At 39.2% G+C, this 22,012-nt stretch overlaps 1 protein-coding gene across 1 annotated transcript in view; it reads left to right on the forward strand.

Annotated features, from left to right (window-relative positions):
• PAPSS1 (3'-phosphoadenosine 5'-phosphosulfate synthase 1) overlaps positions 1–20,664 on the forward strand; it is a 105,235-nt gene extending 84,571 nt beyond the window's left edge. Inside the window, exons 11-12 of the mRNA XM_025921420.2 lie at positions 5,487–5,716; positions 19,934–20,664. Coding sequence (XP_025777205.1) covers positions 5,487–5,716; positions 19,934–20,072 — 369 coding nt within the window. The 3' untranslated portion in view covers positions 20,073–20,664. The remainder of the gene's footprint in view (positions 1–5,486; positions 5,717–19,933) is intronic.
• Positions 20,665–22,012: the final 1,348 nt, after the last annotated feature.

Below are 22,012 nucleotides of genomic sequence, written 5' to 3' on the forward strand. Positions count from 1 at the left end.
AAACAATGCAGTGACGTCTTTAAGAGAAAAACAGAAAGCCTGTTAATCTATAGGATTCTGTATTCAAACAAAAATAAAGATGAAGTAAAGATATTTTCAGGTAAGAGTTGAGGATTTTATTTGGAAAAAGTTTTTCAGAAGTCTTCCAGCGGACTTCCCCAGAGGTTGCATTATATGCTCAGATGCCCACGCTGTATGGCAAGGAAGGGCCTGGCGTTTTCATCTTCTAGAGTGAGGTTTTTGTCATCAAGAAATAGATAAGGGCAAAGAGAAATCAGTTATTGTATAGGCAACCAGCACTATTTGCCACATAGGTGTTAAATTACTTTTGTAATCAGGAAAAAAGCCAATCTGTGTTTGGCACACGGATGCAAGTAAAGCAGAAAATAAGTCATTTGCTGTTAGGTTGGCCATTTATGGATCCTTAGAAGGCTCTGTAGGAAACCTGTAGACCTCATCTTATATTCCTTCTTCGGTATGCATTCAGTATTCCAAACATGCTTGCCACTGGGCATAAGAACACAATAATACACTTTGACCTCGGTGTGCTGGAGAGAGACCCAGTCAGCTCTCACTGGGTTTTAGTGACTACCTTCTAGGCAGCATGTCCTCTTTGTCAGAGAGCAAATGAATTTTCTTTAGAAACTGGTTAGGAAGCAATTAAATGCAACTGGGATTGTCATGGACTGTTTCGCAGAGTAATAGTTAGCAGCAGCGGTGTTTGCGATTGTCCTTTGTTGAGGGTCAGGTGCTATCTTGAGTGCTTTCAAATCTCCCATCAATTTATGTGTTAAACATTATCTTTCCCATTTTTATACCTTTTTTTTTTTTTGAGATAGCGTGAATGGGGAAGGGTCAGAGAGAGTGAGGGAGACACAGAATCTGAAGCAGGCTCCAGGCTCTGAGCTGTCAGCACAGGGGCCAGCGCGGGGCTTTCACTCATGAGTGAGATTGTGACCTGAGCCCAAGTCAGACGCTTAACTGAGTCCCCCAGCGACCCTCTCATTTTTATAAATGGAAATTGAGGCTTCTATTAAGAAATCAACTAAGGACATTGCATCATTAAGAGGCAAAACTATGGTTTAAATCTAGGACAGCCTGATTCTAAAGCCTGTGTTCCTAAACCGGATATAGGATGGCTGTGGGCGGACTTGGATTCTCTTGACTGAAAAATATTGTACCTTTTCAGTGGGTTGTAAATTGATTCACACCAGTCATTCTTGGAAGTGTTACATGTGATTTGCTCATTCCTGGTTGTTATAATGCTAAAAGTATTCTCATAGGGAAACCACTAGAATATAAATTGAAATCATTCAGGTTATTTGCAGGATAGTGTTGACTCTGTCCATGCTTGTTGTATTTACATTTAATTTACTCATTTAATCTCTAGAAGAACTCGAAGAGGCAATTCAATTTTCTGGTTATTTTATAAGACAAAATTAGAACTGGCCACTGCCACCAATATGCTTTGTGATTCAGTAAGGTACTGATTTTTCTGGGTTTGGTTTCCTCTCCTTTTAAAAGGGCAGAGGGGGTTGGATTAAATGATCTGAGCTTCCTTACATATTAAAATTAAGCTATACATTCCTTGTTCATAAACCATTTGGTACCTGAATGATTCAAGTATCTAGACATAAACATTTAATGAGCAAAGTAAGTTCACCTAAATTCAGAGAATGTAGATTGGTCTTTTAATTTAACTCTGTAAGCAGTAGCTAATTTGCATGAGGCTGAAATGATTTTCCATTTAACTGAAGTTGCAGAATGGTTCATTGATGATTTGATTCTGACTGACCCTTTGATAAAAATTCTGAGTCTGAACTAGTCGCATCTACAGTGAAGGGGCAGAGAGGAGTGAGCAGTATTTTCATGAAGGACTGAATCAGGGTGGTTGGAGGAAGAGGTGGTGTCTATGAGGAACACAAGTCTTTTATCGTTGTGTTTTGTCATCTTGTTCGTACAGAACTATTACAGCTTGTTGCAAACTGTAGTAATGCTGAATAGTAGAAGAGATATAGGACCTTGGGGTCCTCTTTATTTAGCTAGCATATGGGGAAAGAGAACTAGAATAGTGCACAGGCAGCTTTTGAATGGTCCTTGTTTGGAAGTGGTATACATCACTCTGGGTCTCTTGGTTGTTTTTTTTTTTTTTAAGTTTATATCTTTTGAGAGAGAGGGAGAGAGAATCCCAAGTAAGCTCTGCATTCTCAGCACAGAGCCCGATGTAGGTCTTGAACTCATGAACTGTGAGATCATGACCTGAGCTGAAATTAAGAGCCAGACGCTTAACCGACTGAGCCACCCAGGTACCCTGGCTCTTATTTTTTGGACCAAATCTCTGCCACATGGCCACACTGCAAGATATACTGAGGGTTATATTAAACTATGTGCTCAGGAAGGATAGTATAAGGTACATAGAAATACAGGTAGTTGGGAAAATAAGTGAGTGAAAAAAAATCAAGACAGTTTTTACTATAGGAAAAACAAACAGTTGTACAAGGAGGGGGATGAAATAAAGATGATAATGGGTGACATTTACTGTGTACTTTATACCAGGTACTATTCTAAGTTTTTACATTTCCCCATATTACTTTTCTTAGAAACTCTGAGATAAATACAGTTGTAATTACCATTTTACAAGTGAATTTCACCAACAGTGATGATATCACCATATTTATTGGATAAATGGGGTAGGGAATAAGGACAATGGAGTGAGTCAAGCATCATCACAGTAGGAAATAGAAATAACATAGAAGTAATATAATATCTAAAATTAAATAGATTAGCAGTATACACATGCCATTTAGAAACACAGAGGTAGGGGCTCCTGGCTGGCTTGGAGCATGCAACTCTTGATCTCGGGGTTAGGAGTTCGAGTCCAGTGTTGGGTGTAGAGATTACTTAAAAATGAAACCTTAGAAACACAGAGGTAAATATCAGTAAGCTTAAAAAGCTGGAACTCCTCAGGGTGATCATTTCAGGTACGGGGTCTGGGACTGTCCTTGTGCTATTGCATTTTCTAAACTGTTTCAATAAAAGTATGTCTTGGTATCAAAGTATTGAGAGATCAGAGGACAATGATGTGTGGGTGGTCATCATTTTTATCTTATTTTCAGATACAGCAGAAATGGTTTTGTAAATCATTAAGTAGTGGAGCCTAACACTGAAAGGGAGCCAAGGCCAGATTTCTTTTTTCTTTTCCTTTTTCTTTTTCTTATTTGTTTGTTTGTTTATGAGAGAGAGTGTGCATGTGTGTGTGCGTGTGCACGTGGGAGACAGGCAGAGGGAGGGGGCAGAAAGAATCCCAAGCAGCCTCCACGCCCAGCATGGAGCCCGACGCAGGTCTTGATCAATCCACAACTGTGAGATCGTGACCTGGAGCCAAAATCAGGAGTCAGACACTCAACCAGCTGAGCCACTCAAGTGCCCAGGAGCTGAGAATAGATTTCTAGACTGGGTTTCCTCTGCGCTTTCTTGATAAGTCACTTAACCTTTGGGCGCTCATTTCTTCAAATGTTAGTGAGAATGATGATCTCTTACATGGCTAAAATGGTTTTTAAAATTACTTTAGCTTCTAAAGTTCCATGTTTCTGGGTGTTAAACTAATTTTGTTTTTAAACAAGCACTACTGTGAATGCATCAGAGCTTCAGAGCTGGTTTTGGATGCAGCATGGCTGTGTGGTCACAACCAACCCTTGCTATTATTCTTACCTAGCATCTTCGGTAGTAGTCACTTGGCTGTAGGGTTTCTCAGTACCAGTTTATGTAAGTATTCATATAATTGAAATCCAATAGCTTTTTAAAAACCTATTCAAGTGTAACAAAGAAGAGTGTGTACCTTACAAGCTCTGAATTTGGAATATACAGCTCAGTGACTATAGTTGATAATACTGTACTGTATATATGAAATTTGATGAGAGTATATCTTAATTGTTTTCATCACACACAGACTCCGAGGTGATAGATGTGTCCATTAACTTGGTTGTGGTCAGTATTTGGCAGTACATATGTATATCAAATCATGTTGAATGCTTTAAATATATACCATTTTATTTGTCAATTATACTCAGTAAAACTGGGAAAAAAAATTATCATTATCCCAGAAGCCCCTTCCAGTTTCTTCCCTCGAAGGGTCAGCCGCTACCCTGACTTGCAATAGATTAGGTTTTAAACTATATATAAATGGCAGGTAGTGGTTTTTAAAATCGTACATATATATGCATATACATTTACTTGTTTCTTAAGTCAAAAATATTTATAAATACATGTACATAAACGTCTGTACACATTCATACTTTTAGATTTTGCGGGGAGGGCTTGCCAATTTTGTTTCTGGCTTCCCAAGAGGACAACATTTAAATTTGTTGAGATTTCCTGCTGATATTGATTGTATAAGTAGTCCAAGTCCTCCCCAACTTATGATGGTGTTATGTCCTGATAAACCCATAAGTTGAAAATGAAACGCCCAGAGTCTAAGAGACCCCCAAAAACGAACCACCAGAGTCCAGAGTCAAAGCTAAGCAGCAAGGGTCATTTATTGCAGGTTCGAACCTGGACCTCTGTGCCCCCGTTGCCGGTGACGCCAAGAGGCCCTGAGAGAGGTTTTTACACCCCTTTTATAGACAGATACAAACAAGTCATGGGGAAATCAGGAATTTTCCACAGTTACAGAGCTGCGATTGGTTGGTGTTTAAAGTTGGACACTTAACAGTATTCGATTGGTTCCTGCCTTTAGGTCAGACCACAACTGGGGGTACGGGTATCACAATGATTGATCAGGAATACACGGATGTGCCAGGCAACAATGATTGATCAGGAGTACACGGATGTGCCAAGTAACAATGGTTGATCAAGAATATACGGATGTGCCAGGCAATAATGATTGATCAGGAATACATGGGCGCGCCAAGCAATTGTACAGAAGCGGAACAAGCTGGTTAAGCTTGGTTAGGTTTCAGTTTCCCGTAACTTAAGCTTTTAAGTTTCAATTTTCTCAGGCCTCTCAAAAATACCATTAAGTCAAAAATGCAATTAATACACCTAACCTGAACATCCTAGGTTAGCCCAGCCTACTTTAAATGTGCTCAGAACACTTAACGTGAGCACAGTTGGGCAAAATCATCTAACAGCCTATTTTATAATGAAGTGTTGACTCTCTCATATAATTTATTGAATGCTGTACTGAAAGTGAAAAACAGAATGGTTCTATGGGTACCGGTAAGTGTGTGGGTTGATTGCATGGCCTACTGGTGGCTGATGAGCCCAGCATCCTGAGAGAGGATCCTACTGCCTATCGCCAGCCTGGGGAAAGATCAGAATTCAAAGTTAAAGGTGTGGTTTCTACTGCATGCATATTACTTTTGAACCATCATAAAGTCAGGGACTGTAAGTTTGAGACCATCTGTATGCACACATTTATTACCCATTTACTACTTCTACGTATGGGCATAAAAGCATAGTTTCAAGTATGAAAACTTTTATTCTAGGTCCAGTGGCATTGCAGAGCACGGATGGTTGCAGGAGCCAATTTTTACATTGTCGGACGAGACCCCGCTGGCATGCCTCATCCCGAAACAGGGAAGGATCTTTATGAGCCAACTCATGGTGCCAAAGTGCTGACAATGGCTCCTGGGCTCATCACCTTGGAAATAGTTCCCTTTCGAGTTGCAGCCTACAACAAGAAAAAGAAGCGTATGGACTACTATGACTCTGAACAGTAAGTTTTATTGTCACAAATCTATGAAACGCCTTGTGCTCTAAGCTGCTCCCAGGGCTTTAAAGTATTGTCTCAATTTTATAATAACTTCACTTTGTTGTACAAACTTTGTTGTACACATTTCAGAGAAAGGCCAAACCAAGGAAACTAATTTCTCAGTATTCCAGCAGTTAGAAGTAGAAGTAAAAATTGAATCTGGTTTCATGCTTCATGGTTCATATATAAATGGCATGTAGTGGTTCAGTTTTTTTGTTGTAGAGTGCATAAGGGCAGTATTGACATGACTGTTTCTGCCATATCTACTGTATGTTATGGAGCATGTAGTAGAGATGATTACTCTGGTAAGCCCCAAAAATCTTAGTATTGAGAGAATTTAATAACTATGCAATCACTTATGTGATAGGCACTGTCCTAATTGCTTTATAGGCATTAAACTAATCCCTACAACAATCCTATGGTGCTATTATCCCGATTTTATAAATTAGTAGTAAGCTGAGGCATACAAAGTTCAAATAACTTTTACAAGGCCCAGAGCAGTAAATGGCAGCCCAGCAGTTGAACCCAAGCAGTGTGACTCCAGAGCCTTTGCTCTTGACCACGAAGAGTGTAACTTCTTTCTTCAAAGATCTTAGGAGGAGCAAAACACTAACAAGCTTTTAGTACAAATTATTGGTAGTGTTGAACATGTATCTGTGTCCCTTTAATGAAAAACTGTATTAATTTTTATTTATATATAATAACAATTGTTAGTACATTCTAAATTTATTTTTAAACATTTATTTATTTTTGAGAGACAGCACAAGTGAGGGAGGGACAGAGAGAGAGGGAGACACAGAATTCGAAGCAGGCTGCAGGCTCTGAACTGTCAGCATAGACCCTGACATGGGGCTCAAACCCACAAACCATGAGATCATGACCTGAGCCGAAGTCGGACACTGAACTGACGGAGCCACCCAGGCGCCCCAATTGTTAGTACATTCTAAATTTAGAGTGACACGTTAGGGCTCTAGAATAGGAAGTTATGGGTTCTAGCTCTTTCTTTTGCTGTGTGACTAGCCTTGTTTCTTCATCTCTAAAATGATGTCAGTAGATGAGTTGATTCCATCTTCGTTCAAAATCTGTAGTTCTTTCCATGATCTGTAGCATCTAGTTATTTTTACATTTTTAGCAGATACTTGTTTTGTTGATTGATGCTTTTTTAGTACAAATTACAATTCATGTGCAGCAAGTAGAATGGAGAAGTACTTTTTTATTTATGTTTTCTTACATTTATCTTTACTGATAGGTACTAATTGAAAATTGTCCATGGTCTAATAACCTTTAATCTGAGAGTGCTCATCCTTTTTTCCGTGATACTTTATAGTTAATTCTGTGTTCAGGAACAGAGAACACTGATCCTGACCCTGTGTCCTCATTTGGTGTAGCCCATTTTGTAATAATGGGGATGGACAAGAAAGAAAAAGAAACCTTTTAAAGATCAAAACATTCTCTTGTCTCTATAAGTGACATGAAGTTTGGTGTCATTTAATTTCTTTGTGATAAACGGTGAATTGGGTAAAGAAATACTGCTATTTACAGTAGAGTTTGAGAGATTTATTGGCTTTTCACTTAGGGCATAAATACTGCTGGAGAAAAAAATGCATAATTTTAGATGATAGGCTTTTCTGAGTGATGAACTGGAGCTAAAATGCAGGAAAATTTTATGAGTCAGTGAACAGAAAGGGCTTATATAACTGATAAGGCAAGTGTAAAAGAACTCCTAAGTACACTTTGGGGCCTAGGTGTGGAATTCAAGACAGGAGCTATTCTAGACTATTATTTTCTGAAAATCTGAAATGTGGTCCAGATTCTAGTATACTTCTGAACCAAACCAAGAGAAGAATTTGCAATAATCCAGACCATTTTTACTTTTATAAAAGACCAGGATTTGCCAACACATAGAAATAGTTTTAAATCATGGCATGTTTTGTTTTGTTCTGGCCTAAAAATATATAGGCCTGTGTATGTTGTTTGTATGTCTATTTATATATGTATGCATGTGTACATACACTTACATAATGTATGTGCACACAGAGCAATGTCACTGTCTCACAAACAGGGCATCTATAAGAGGGGTGTGCTGAGAGTCGCAAATGGGCCCTTCTCTTCCAAAGGGATGCCTCAGAAGCTTTAACAAGAGAATTTTAAGTAAAGGGGCACCTGGGTGGCTCAGTCGGTTGAGCATTCGACTCTTGATTTCGGCTCAGGTCATGATCTCATGGTTTGTGGGTTCTAGCCCCACATCAGGCTCTGTGCTGGCAAAAAAATTTAAAAAAAGAATTAAAAAAATAAAAACAATTTGAGTAAACCTTGAACTATATTGCCACAAAAGGTGATTGAAACTGAAAATATAAATTAAATGTTAAGGAAAGTAAAAAGTTTCCAATACAGTCCTGTCTTTTTGTGGTTAAAATTATCTAGTGCCTCCATTAGAGATTCTAATTTACTTATTTCGGGGAGAGGCCTACACCCCAGCAGTTCTTTTGTAAGCTCCCCAGCTGCAGACCCTTCAGTGTGACTCATGGAGGGTAGCATTGCTTTCTACATATTTGTAAAACATACAGTGTCAGAGACAGAATGCTGGGCTGGGAAACCCTTTACTTCTGATCCAGCATGCAGTTGTTTGTTTAGTTTGTGTACAAGATGTTATGAACATAATCTTGTTCTGAAAGTAAGAGTCACTTACAGAGTGAGGAGAGAGAAATAGAATCATTCTGCCCGTGGCCACATGGTTAAAACTTAGGTGAGTTTCCATGTCCGTGAGTTAAGGAAACAAAACTAAATAGAGTTGGGCTTTTCTTTTTCACTTCTCCTTTACTGATGTTTCATTACTGTGGTTTCTTTGCATGCATGATCAGGTGATTTAATCACCCGCAGGACCTAGAACCCATCTGTATGTAGTTGACAGACGTGCTGGGGGAAGCCCTTGATAACTTTCACGTTTTGTTAAATCTGTGTAGTATTGCTTTAAGTCTCTCTTTTAATCATTCAAAAGCTAAATAATTACATCAGTTCTCATAAGATTTTCCAGTGATGAATTCTATATTAGTTGCATGAGTGGCTCATTTTCTTGGAATTTTTTTGAGTTTACCAAATCTTAATAAATTGTAACTTGGGAAGCCTTAAAACTGCCTTAGTTTTCTGATTTTTTATATTTGTGTTCACATATAATTAAGTTGATGGGAACATGTTGGAAAGTGATTAAAATTTTGTGGAAAGGCGATAGTCTTTGATGTAGTGAGAAAACACAGTTATTAATTATGCACATATGAGGTTGTCTTATGTTTGATTAATGGATGTTATTCAATGCCAGCTTTTATGTAATTAATGATTTTGCAGCTTTTGATTTAATTAAATACTAGTGTAAGACAAGGCTTAGGGAGAACAAAAACAAACTTTATGAAGATTTCAAGTAAGATATTGATAGGAATTATGATAAAAATCATCTGTTTATACTTAGGAAGCTCAAGTAGGCTCGTATTTGCTATAATAGTGACTCAAGGAAATTTAGTTTTAGGACTACAAGACTGAACTCCATTCTTTCAGATATTACAAACAAACTTTTAGAATTCTCAGTTATTTGTAATGTTTTCTCCTTTATGCAGATCTTCTTAGTATTTGGGTAAAAAAATTCAAAGTTATGGTTCAGATTATTGAAATGGCAACTTAACAAAAAGAGCACACATGAATGAGAGTGCCTTGTGGAAATGGGTATATGAAGGGACAAGTGGACGAAAATGTTCCAGTCTGGTTATTTCCACATTATCAGTAGAGTGTTTTCATAGCTTTAATGTTGAAGTTGATATTAATTCACATACTGTTAGTGTCATTTAAAAAAATATTCTAATTATAGACACTTTTTCATATAGCTTTCCCTTCTTTTATGTGCTTTCCACAGGAAAGCTCATCTTTTCTAGTGGTTTCTGTGCAATGACTTTTAAAGCTATACTTCATTGTTTCCAAGTTGCTAATTGTGTTAGTTTTCTAGTGCTAACACATGACTACAAATTTAGTGGCTTAAAACAATCCTTACTGTCTCACAGTTTTTTGGGTCAGAAGTCTGGGTGGACTGCATTGGATTCTCTGCCCAGGCTGGGCTCTCATTTGAAAGTTCTGGAAAGAATCCATTTCCAAGGTGACCCTTGTTGGCAGAATTCAGTTCCTTGCAGTTGTGGGGCTGAGGTCCCCATTTTCTTGCTGGCTGTTGGCTAAGGATTGCTCTCTGATCCTAGAAGCCATTTTAGATCCTTTCTTCTAGACACCTCCATCCCAGCAACAGAATCTCCTTCATGCTGAATCCTTCTCCCACTCCAAATCTCCCTGATTTTCCCTTCTATTATTTGAGAAAAGTCTTTGCTTTTAAAGGGCTCCAGTAATTTAGGTTAGACCCAGGTAATTTCACTATTTTGCCATACAAATGACCTATAGTGGTAGTAACATTATTTGTCTTCATTCTTTCAAAGACCCCTCTTTTGCAGACATTCTAGAGAAGTGAGAAAGTTAAGTTTTCTAGAAGTAAAATAAAAGTAACTTTTTTCTCTGGAGGTTAATATTAGGAATAATAGATAGGACATCCTAAGGAGATGTTGTGGTATTTTCATTATAAAACCCAGTAGTACTCCTGTCCTGCCTTTTTTAATCAGTTACAACATCTGAAAGAGAGAAGACATTGGTTGGGGGGGAGGGTAACCAATATAAAGGTCCCAGTCACAACTCTAATGTGCTGGAATAGACTATATGGAAGACTTATCATTTTTAATGCCAAGGACGCCAAAGAAGCGTTGAACCAAAGAAGGCCAAAGATCGGCTCCTTCCCTCCACCTCAGAGCCCTGACCAGTTTTGACTACTCTTATGAGATAACGGACATATGTGATAGGGGAAAAGTAGAAAGAGCAAATGAGACAGTTCTTGGGAAAGAGTTCCCACAGAGCTTAGGGGAGAATAATCTGGGTCTCCCCAGAGAGCAATCCAAGGTGATCTTAACACTCCAGCCTGGTGGAAGGAAAATAGGCCTTAGTCATAAACCTTTGTTCCTAGGAAGTTCCTTTCTGGGTGAGTGGGGTACCCTGATTTTGATGCAATTTGGGGTAACAGGTGAATAGGATGCATTCTTCCAGTGGTCAACCAATAAAATCATTATGGAAACATTTAAAAGAAAAATAACACTCAGGCAGTCACCTATTTTATGTGTGTGCTTTGAGTTTTATTCTTTTTCTGTACGTTGATTTAACATAGTTGAGTTTATAATAGGTTTTTTTTACCCTGCTTTTAATTATTTACTTTTCATGAGCATCTTTCCATGTTAAGCTCATGTAAGCATGTGTTTATTGTGAGCTCTCTGTATACATTCTATTATTCGTTCTGGTACCGTACCGTGCCACAAGTCCCGATGGTGTGTGTGCAGCACAGGGCCAAGTGAGAAAGCTTGGGAAGGTTCCCTTCGTGCTGTGGAACAAGACTGGCTGAGAGGCTTCCTCACACAACTTGTGTCCTTAGGTATCACTGAGGGCAGGTAGCATCTGCTTGTCATATCTGGTCCCACCCCTTCTACCCCGTTGCCTCGCACACATGGAGCAGAGTTTTTCCATATCTGTACTTTCAAATGCTGCTCTACTGAGACCTGGTCGTGATCTCCCCTCAGACTGTGGAGCTGTGCCGTGTTGTCACTGGTCTTACTGCAAAGAGTTCCAGGAGGAAAGAGCCACAAATCATCATGTCTGATGTCTTGATTTTTTGTTTTCTCTCTGCTTTGTTTTTTTCCCGTGACTTTTGGGGTCTCCTCATTTTTCTTCTGCTTTCTGCCCTTTTGGGGTACGACTGGGATTTACTTAGTATAACAATATCAAATCAATTTCTTTCTTAACAACATGCCATTTAGCAGACAGGCTTTCTCAACCTTGGCATTATTGACATTGGGACCAGATAATTGGTTGGGAAGGGGTGCCATCCGGGGCATTCTAGAATGTGTGCCCTGGGGAGGAGGAAGTGAGGTTGCAAAATCACCTCTCTTGAGAATCAGAGGTTTGTAACAATATTGGCATGTTTGGGTACTTATTTTCTTTTTAATTATTTTGTCATTAGTCACAAGTCAAAAATATGGGTTTGTTTTTGTTTTTGTTTTTTACTCCATAGACTTCTTTTTACTTTTGTATTTGGAGCTGATCTAGATGTTTTGAGAGTAACAGATATCCTGGTTTCTAAGTAAATGAGGATATTCACATGTTTCTTAAAAGTAGAAAGCAAACAACAAGATGAAGAAATCCTGGTGACAGATATAAAGGAAATTATTTAATGTAGTCAAAGCAGTGTCCTTGCCATCTAGCAGTGTCCTGGGTTTACCTAATTTTCTGGTTAACTCATGGATGCTTAAGCTGCTTGAGTTACTAATTTTGAAAGCCCTTTGAAAATGTATTATTTCGGTCTCTATAACCTACTGCAACTAAACAGGCTGTATACAGAGAGCAGCACTCAGGGACATCAGCGTGTGCTCAGAAGAGGTCACTACAGTCTGCTGAGAGGAAGTTTTCATACAATGGGATTTCAGCCATGTACCTCATACCAGACAATTTTATTTGGATGATGGGCACCTGAGAGCTTCTGAGTTTAGCTTTCAAAAAATTGAGATCCACCATCCACTCTTGAGTAATCAGAGGCTTCTTTCAGAACCAGGTGAAAGTTGATATGCTCTTTCCCAGCACAGAAGCCCCATTTTGGCCATTAAGGTATTTATGGATCCTTTTGAAACCTGTCCATTGGCACTCAGTTCAAAACCTCTGTTTGTCTACACTGTGGTAGATTTTGGTCTTCATGACCCTTTTTGGTAAAGAAAATTGACTTGACTGCAGTGCACTTCAGGACGGTCCTTGAAATTTGTTGGTTTTTTTTAATGTTTATTTTTGAGAGAAAGCGTGTGCGAGAGTGGGGGAAGGACAGAGAGGGAGGGAGACAGAGGATCTGAAGTGAGCTCTGTGCTGAGAGGGAGAACCTGACACAGGGCTTGAACTCATAGCTGTGAGATCATGACCTGAGCCCATGTCAAGATGCTTAACCAACTGAGACACCCAGGCACCACTAGAAATTTGTTACCTGTCTGAGTGTTTGATAGGAACTGTTCTCTAGCTTTTACTTACAAGATTGGGGTGTTGGGAGGGAAGTATGATGAATTAAGGATTTTGGTTAGGTAGGTTCTAGATAGTTGAATTTTTTGTGTATTTCAGTTGGTCTTTGGTTTGAAACTAAACATTGTTAAATTTGTCACGTACATTGCCAGCCAGTGTTTTTTTTTTGGTTCTGAGAAAGAAATCCATAAATAACTGTTTATCTGGTTTTGGAGAGATGACTTTTTGACCTCACGCCTAAGAATTCTTAGTGTTTTGATCTACACAGTGTCATATATGAGCTTCTTTCAAGTTGGATGAAAAGTTAGACCCCAAATAGTTCATTTGATTCACTTAGAAGTTACCACTATGATTTTTAGTTCTATCAGAGAAGAAATTCCCCTTTGCTCCTCTGCTTGCTTATCATCTAGTTACCTTTTTTTACAAAGCCCATACTAATTGAATAATGAACCTTCAAAAGGTACACTTGATGGGCCATCTGTTGACCCCAGCTCTTGTCCATTTGAACAACTCATGCTGCTGGTGGCTCTGATGACCACATATGTGGACTAAGAGACAGCAGATGGTTGTAAAGATTTAAAATCTTCAACAAGTGGCCAAGAGTCATTGTACTTCGGAGTTAGTCAAGATGCTGGCCACATGTAGTTAGTATATCCCACGTGGGACAGGATGCTGGTCCACACGGTCCCTGCATAGCTTGCTAGATGGCGTGTTTTTCCTTCTCCCTGCCATTCCATCCCTTTTCTTTCTTTAAGAGATGCAGACTGTAAGAAGCTATGACCAAGTGGTTTTGAGAAGGAAAAAAAATCAAACATAGTTGTGTGTTTGTGTGGTGGTGTTGTTATTGTTGTTGTTGTTTTTCCAGGCACCATGGGAGATTGGTTAACTAGTGTAATTAGATGGCTTATTAGAATTGCTTTGTAGTGAAAGCCCTCAGGGTCATTTATTTGGTAGCCTTTCTGTTATGGCAGATTCCTGATTACTCCCAGGTAAAGTTGAGAGCTAAATTTAGATTATTCCCCAAATGCCTGAGTTTTTACTTGACTCAGTTATTTCTGTAAGGTCATGTCTAATTAAAGATGAATTGTGAAAAATATGATTTGATTCTAGATAATGTGACTCTTGTACGAAGTCCTTGCACCTGACTTCTTATAAAAAGTAAAATCCTTATGTGACAGTACAAGTATGAGGCAGAGGAAAATAAATGTGTTTTCTGTAGCCAGGGTGGAGTGGAACCGCCACCATGTGGGAACAGAAACTCCCATTTCATGTGATGAAGAAATGCTTGTGGCATGCGGGGCAGATGGAGTGTGAAATAGAGTCAGGAAAAGAGGTACCCAGGGACCTTGGTTTTAAAATGCAATTTCAGAAAGAATGCAAGCAGACTTCTGGATTCCAGACAGTTTGGCATTCTAGGGGAAAGAAAGGGCTGTAATTGGTCTGGCGTTTTTCCTTTAATCAAATAGTCAAGACAGTCATCCAGAAAGCTGTGCTCTCACTTCGTTCTCATTGCCATCACGAGCAAGCACTTTATGCATGGGACACAAGATTTCCTTTGTTGAAATCAAAGTTTAAGATTTACGTGGCCATACATCTCCAGGGTCATAATTTTCCTTAGTGAAGCTTATATAGGGAGCTGATCAGTGAACCTTCTGAGGACCTGCAACATTCAACCAGTGTTTTGTTGGGTAGATTCTAGCTAAACTAACTGATTTTACATCAGATTGGAGTGAGGATGTTTAGATACAATTGGAAAGCTCTCTGGACCCCTCCACCCTCTTGGCTTCCTCTCTGACCTCAGGTGGAACCTGGCTGGCCTGGAGAGAAAGTCCGTAGTGTTGATGGATTCTATTATTAATCCATTCTCACACAGCTTGTTCTCCTTGAGGGCAGTCTCAACATCTTTATTGAGAAGGTTGGGAGTGTGCTGCATTAACTGCCTCGTCTTTTTCTCACCCCAAACCATCCCTGTTTCTACCTTCCTTCACTCCTGCTGCTCCTCCGTGTCAAAGCCCCACTTCCTGTGTTCTTCATGTCAGACTTTTCTTCTTCATGTTTCATTTTCTCCTGGCTTTCATCTTCCTTCCTTTTCTCAGTCTTGCCGTTTATTTTCTTCCACCTATACACTTGCTGAAACCTCCCATTTCCTTTAAAAAAAAAAAAAATCTCATCTCTTTTTCCACTCTATCTCTGCCAGCTTACCACCACATCTCTTTCCTTTGCCATCTACTAAAACTCTTCAGTTAAGAAGATTTAAATTCCAATTTGTAAATCCAGTAGTTATTTTTTTCCCCTCATGGTCCTTTTCTCAGCCTTCTGTGGCCTTAACACATTAGGATTTCTCTTCTCCTGTGACCTCCATATCATCTTGGTTTTCTTCCTACTCCTTTGACAAATGCTTTTCCTTCTGCTGAGTCATCTTTTTTTGGAGAGCTTACCTGTTTTCTCTAACACAGTCTTCATTTTAGTGTTGATAAATTTACAAATTATGTTTCTAACCCCAACCTTACTGAAGTTTTTGGAATCTTGTCTCCCAGTCTTGCTTCTTGTCTAGGCCCATCTCACATGCAGTCAATTTCTTTTCTCCCCTCAGGTTGTCATGTGTATGAGAGAAAGGGGTTGGCTTATTTCCCTGTGGTAACCAGCCCATCTGCATGGGCCAGTTTATTATAGTAGATCTGACTTGTCTGACACATTGAACAGATGATAGAAGTGAGAGAGACCCCTAAATTTAAACTAGTTTGAATCCATCTTTTAAGCAATGTCTGTTAGCCTTTCATTTTTATTGGTCATCTCTGAAAATTTATATAGACATTTAAAATATGTTTTACCTAAGCAGATGAGAGCTGTTTATACATTGAGTTGAATGCATAGGTATATCTTCCTGTCTTTCTTGTAGTTGAGGGAATAGGTAGAGCACACAGGGTGACTAGGGGAAGATGTTGCATGCCTGAATTAAAGTGGTGCCTTTCTGCCTAATAGAGATGCTTTTCCTATAACTGATGAAATGAGTCACACTATTTTGAATGGTTGTTTTTTTTTTTTTTTTTTTTTTTTTAATGTTTATTTTTGAGAGTGAGAGAGAGAGAGAGAGATAGAATGTGATTGGGCAAGAGGTAGAGAGAGAAGGAGATACAAAATCTGAAGCAGGCTCCAGGCTCTGGGCTGTCAGCACAGAGCACGATGCGGGGCTCAAACTCACGGACCGCGAGATCATGACCTGAGCCGAAGTCAGACGCTCAACCGACTGAGCCGCCCAGATGCCCGAGTCATACCATTTTGTATTGATGCCCTATATGTATAATATTCCACAGTAAAATTCTTAGATATGTTTCAAAGGGGGTTGGGGCAATTACTAAAGTCTGAGTATCCCACTCTGGAGTTGGAAAGGCCAGAACTGGGGCCAGCAGCAAATCCTAAGAGGTAAAACTAGATTCAGGACCAAGAGTCATGTTGATCTTAGGAACTAACAATTGTGATCAGGCATAGAGCCAGGCCAGATGAAAGAGGTGCACAGAGCCTGGTGGTGATAAAACCGGTTCCAAGGTTTAGAAGCCCAGTGAGCAGTGGGGTCATTGAGCATGCAGACAGAATCAGAAAAGCAGAAGGAGAGACCAGAAACCAATGCACGGTTTGGATCATGAGGAAATCACAGTATTTCTTTCTTGGTCTGGAGTCCACAATCTGAAGGCTCATAGGTAGACAGTGAGCCAGGTTTGGAAGGTGTATGTGGGTTCCCCTGCCTGAAGTGGAGGTGAGCAAGGCCAGAGAGAAGGTAGATGTGCAGATGATTATGGAAGAGATCGTTGTGAAAGTTATGGAGAAATTTCTAGTGGGAACAACTAGATAAAAGGGAATATACAAGTAGCTTAAATTAACCACAGCAATCAGAAATCCTACATTTCCCTTTTTTTTGCCAGAAGATGAAGAGTAGTGACTCATTTAAGACCAGATATGCACCGTTCTATATTGAACCAGTAAAATTTTTCTATGCATACACTTTTGCATTCTTTTATATTTCACCAAATATTTATTGAGTTCCTAATTAGAAATAGTTTTGAATGTGTTCTGTGTAGCTAGCACCATCCAGATACACTCTTTACTGTTAATGCCTGGTACATAAGTGTGAGTTAATAGCCATTATAACTACTTTGAGACCAGTATAGGAAGCATAATGGTATAGCAGGACCTTATTTATCTGCTTTCATCAGGGGCAGTATTGAGGTTTCAGGTTAATTTAAGGTTAAAATTTTAAAAATTACTTAAAATCAAATGGCTGGAGATTATTTTAAATAAACTTTTAACTCGTTATAAAAATTATTGATATTTGATATTTTTTGATTTTGATAATTGATAAAAGTCATTTTTAGAAAACTACAGAAAACATGAGCAAAATTAATAGCACTGTGGTAATACTGTATGGAGATAACTGTTGTAACATTTGGGTAGAGGCGCCTGGGTGGTTCAGTTGGTTGAACTTTCGACTCTTGATTTCAGTTCAGGTGATCCCAGGGTTGTGGGATTAAGTTCTGCGTTGGGCTCTGCACTGAGCATGGAACCTACTTAAGATATTCTCTCCCTCCTTCCCTCCCTCTCTCACTCTCCCTCCCTCACTCTCCCTCCCTCTGTCTTCCCCCCTTCCCCTCTGCTCCACTCCTCTGCTGGAGCTCTCTTTCTCTGTCTCTCTCCAAAACAAAACAGTTTGCATATATTTCTCCTTCCTTTGTTCCTTCGTTCCTTCCCTCCTTCCCCCCTTTGAGAGAGAGAGCAAGAGCTTGAGTGGGGAAGGGGCAGAGGAAGAGGGAGAAAGAGAATCGGAAGCAGCCTCCACACTCAGAGCAGAGCCAAACACAGGACTCGAGCTCACGGCTGAGATCATGACCTGAGCTGAAATCAACAGTTGGACAGCTTACCGAGCCACCCAGGCGCCCCTTGGGTATATTTGTTAATAGCCTTCTCTCCACACCCTCTGTATTTTTAACAGAATTGTAGTTGTATTGCATAGAAAGTTTTGTGTCCTGATTCTTTTCCTCAGGGCTAAACCATAATTTATTTAGAAACTTTAACCTTCAGGTCATTTACAGTATTTTATTATCCTAAAACAACTTCCACTTAGCTATCTTTATGCATAACATAAAGATGTTGTGCATAGATGTTGTGTGCATCTGATTTTTTCCTTAACATAGGTTCCTAGAAGTGTAATTATTAGTTAGAAACTATACTTGGCATCTCTCTAGAAGCACGTGGCAGTTTATGATTTATGTTCCACAAATAATGAATTGGGAGGGAACATACAGCTGTTAGCTAGGAACAAACATAGCCTGTGATCTGGTGACCCGAGTGATCCAGAGCTCTTGCTGGGTCCTGGTCTGCTATCTAGGTTGGTTCTTTCCGTTTGGGGGAAGAGGATAAAATTACTAGTGGACAATCTGTGCCATAGCCATACATGCTCAGTGCTTAATGGCTTAAGGGCCTTTGTGTGTTTTTGAATATAAGATGAGAAAAACTAACAATACTTCGGTGGTATCAGTGGAAGAGTATCATTTATTGCTACTTACCTGTTTTTGCTATTAAAAAATTAGTTTTCTTTTAATGTTCCAGTATACATTTAACCTTTCAGAGTCAGACTTCCTAAAGAGCTTTCTGCCTGCATAACTAAATTGGATTTAATGGGTTTTTTTGTTTGTTTGTTTTTCATTTTTTTTTAATGTTTTATTTATTTTTAAGACAGAGAGAGAGCACGAGTGGGGATGGGGCAGAGAGAGAGAGGAAGACACAGAATCTGAAGCAGGCTCCGGGCTCTGAGCTGTCAGCACAGAGCCCGACGCGGGGCTCAGACTCACGAAGTGTGAGATCATGACCTGGGCCGAAGTCGGACGTTCAACCGACTGAACCACCCGGGTGCCCCTGTTTGTTTGTTTTTAATTTCTAGTTCTAAATTAGTAGTTCCCATGGGCTGAGGAAGAGGAAGTGAGGGAGGGAGATGGATATGGCTATAAAAGGACACCCCAAGGGATCTTCAAGGTTTTGGAACTGTTAATGCATCTTGACTGTGGTGGATACGTGAACCTACATATGTGATAAAATTGTACAGAACTAGGGGTGCCTGGGTGGTTCAGTTGGCTGAGCATCCGACTTTGGCTCAAGTCATGATCTCACAGTGTGTGAGTTCAAGCTCCGTGTCAGGCTCTGTGCTAACAGCTTGGAGCCTGGAGCTTGCTTCGGATTCTGTGTCTCCCCCTCTCTCTGCCCCTCCGCTGCTCATGCTCTGTCTGTCTTTCTCTCAAAAATAAATAAAAACATTAAAAAAAAATTTTTTTAATTGTACAGAACTAAATACACAGAGAATTGAGTACAAGTAAAACTGGGGAAATCTGAATAAGATTGGTAAATTGTATTCATACTCATAACCTGATTGTGATATTATGCTATAGTTTGGCAAGATGCTACCATTGGGGAAAACTGGATAAAGGATAGATGAGAGCTTGCTGTATTATATCTTACAATTACATGTGAATCTACAGTGATCTCAGTAGATATTTCAATTAAAATTTGTTTCCTAGTTCTAAAAATGGGTATTTTGATAGTATGGTGGTTTTTGTTCAATGACAGATTTGAAATCAGATTGAGCATTCATTTACAAGTACAGTACTATGTTTTATCCAGATCTTTTTGTTTCCATTAAGCTTATCTACCATGAACAGAAGAAGAAATGCTTTTTAAAATTTCACTGTCACTGGGGTGCCTGGGTGGTTCATCAGTTGAGAGTCTGACTTTTTGGCTCAGGTCATTCTTGAGGTTTGTGGATTCAAGCCCTGTGTTGGGCTCTGCGCTGACAGCTCAGAGACTGGAGTCTGCTTTGGGTATTCTCTCTCTCTCTCTCTCTCTCTCTCTCTCTCTCTCTGCCCTTCCCCTGCTTGCACTGTCTCCCTCACTCTCAAAAAAATTAAATAAACGTGAAAAAAAAATTAAGTTTCACTATCCCTAAGATTCTAGAAATGGGATGTAATTTTCTTTCTTTCTTTCCTTCTTTCTTTTTTTTTTTTTTTTCTGTTTCAGCCATGAAGACTTTGAATTTATCTCAGGAACACGAATGCGCAAACTTGCCCGAGAAGGCCAGAAACCTCCGGAAGGCTTTATGGCTCCCAAAGCCTGGACTGTGCTGATGGAATACTACAAATCCTTGGAGAAAGCTTAAGCTGTTGACCCTGTCACTCCACCTTTGACACTTAACTGAGTAACGAGGGGACCACGTAGTTCCTGTTGGCATTTCTTTGTGGTGGTGTCTGTCTGGACACGCTTCCTCAACACAGACCACTTTCCTTAACTAGCGTCAGTTTTGGTCTGCCTTACGAGTTTTGTTTTGAACTAGTGTAATACACTGCTGGTTTTAATGTATCTTTTCCACTTATTATAGTTAATATTCTTACAGTGCAATTTTAAAATCTTGTCTTTTTATATTATATTTATGCTTCTGTCTTATGATTTTTTCAAGCTGTTATATTAGTTGTAACCAATAGTATACACATTGAATCTCATTTTTCATCCCTTGGAAAAAGAAAAAGTCCACTAAACAATAAACTTGGCTAGACTTTGTTTGGGGAATTTTACAAGACATCTGTAGCAATTAGGTTTTCTTTTTCTACATTGAAAAATATAAACTGCTTCCTTCCTTCCTTCCAGGAAGCTATTGATCTCTTAGCTGTTATAATCTATTCTTATGATCTGTGTAAGCCCTGAATGAACTTTCGATCTATTCAATAACATTAAACTTTTTGGCTTCTTATTTATATGATGTTTTTTGTTTTGTTTACACTTAACCTTTCCTTCTTGTGAAAAGTTTCTGATGGAGGAGGGAAAATACAAGCATCTTTCCGTTCCTTGAATCTAATAATTAGCTCCTGTTTTTCATAGTGAATTTTTAAATGGAAAAATGATAATGCATCCTGTCCAAAAATTCAGCCAGATTCCCCAAATATCTCTAATATTCTTAAACACCGTAAGGTGGTGGTACTAGCCATAGAGCTAGGGAGATGATGGTCCATTTGGGGAGGGGGCATCGTATCCAGTTTGCTTTTGTAGGATATCCTCAAGTAGACTATTCAAGTGGAGATGTTTATTTAGGAGCTGGATATACAATTTTGGTTGAGATGCCAGCATTTTTTTTTTGTTTTTTTTTGTTTTTGTTTTTGTTTTTGTTTTTTTTGTTTGTTTTTTCCTTATGAGACTTTTATTAATGCCAGAAATGAAACAGTAAAAAACATAATGAATGTTTTAAGATCAACACGACTGTGGGTACAAGGATGGTATTGACAGGGATGGAGACGGCCTTGGGAGGAGAAAGCCAGGCCTGAGGGGAGCCTTCTGTCTTGACTCAGATCTAAAGGCCACAGTTCAGCCTGTCCTTGCTCTAGGACATCGGCCTGCACAGGATGACTCTGTGCCTCTGAGGCCAAGCTGTGTCCTGGGAGATGCCAGCATTTTTGATTTGCAAGCATACTTTCTGTGAAATAATCATGATCTACTCTTTAAAAATTTAGCATTAAAATGAGATGGCAGAGTATACATGGAGATAGTGTATTGTCATTAAGGTAAATGAGGATAAAATATCACTAGGCAAAGAGATAGAAGGAAAAATGCAAAAACAGTAAAATTGGATTATGGAAGGAATCAGTGAGAAAGTTGGTAAATAGAAAAAAATGGAGGCTATGAGTAGATATTTTCTAGTGGATAGATTTATTCACTCGTGAATACTGAATAAAAATATTCATTAGGTGATGTAGAGTTATATGGATGGATATGTTTACGGGAACAATTAGAAGTGACAGTTGGTATTATTTTGGTGCCACATTTTCTAGATCTCTTTTTTAAGGGAGAACTCCTTTATATAAGTCTACATAGGTTGAAGGGCACCATAGATTTTCCCTCTCCAACTGCAAACAGCTAAGGTATAACACAGCACCTCAGCTAATTTAGAAACTCCTACCTAAAGTGTTGAAAATGTGTAGGAAGTGATGCAAAGATATAGAGACAAAACGAATCATGGATTCATGGTGGCAGCGGTAGAGTTGAGATTCTGGGGACTGTGATGTCAAGTGGAAGTGGAGCCCGTGGGGATGGGGTTTCCTGTGCAGAAGT

The sequence above is a fragment of the Puma concolor genome, chromosome B1 (assembly GCF_028749965.1).
Source record: "Puma concolor isolate L17-30 chromosome B1, mPumCon1.1.hap2, whole genome shotgun sequence".
Classification (NCBI taxonomy): domain Eukaryota; kingdom Metazoa; phylum Chordata; class Mammalia; order Carnivora; family Felidae; genus Puma; species Puma concolor.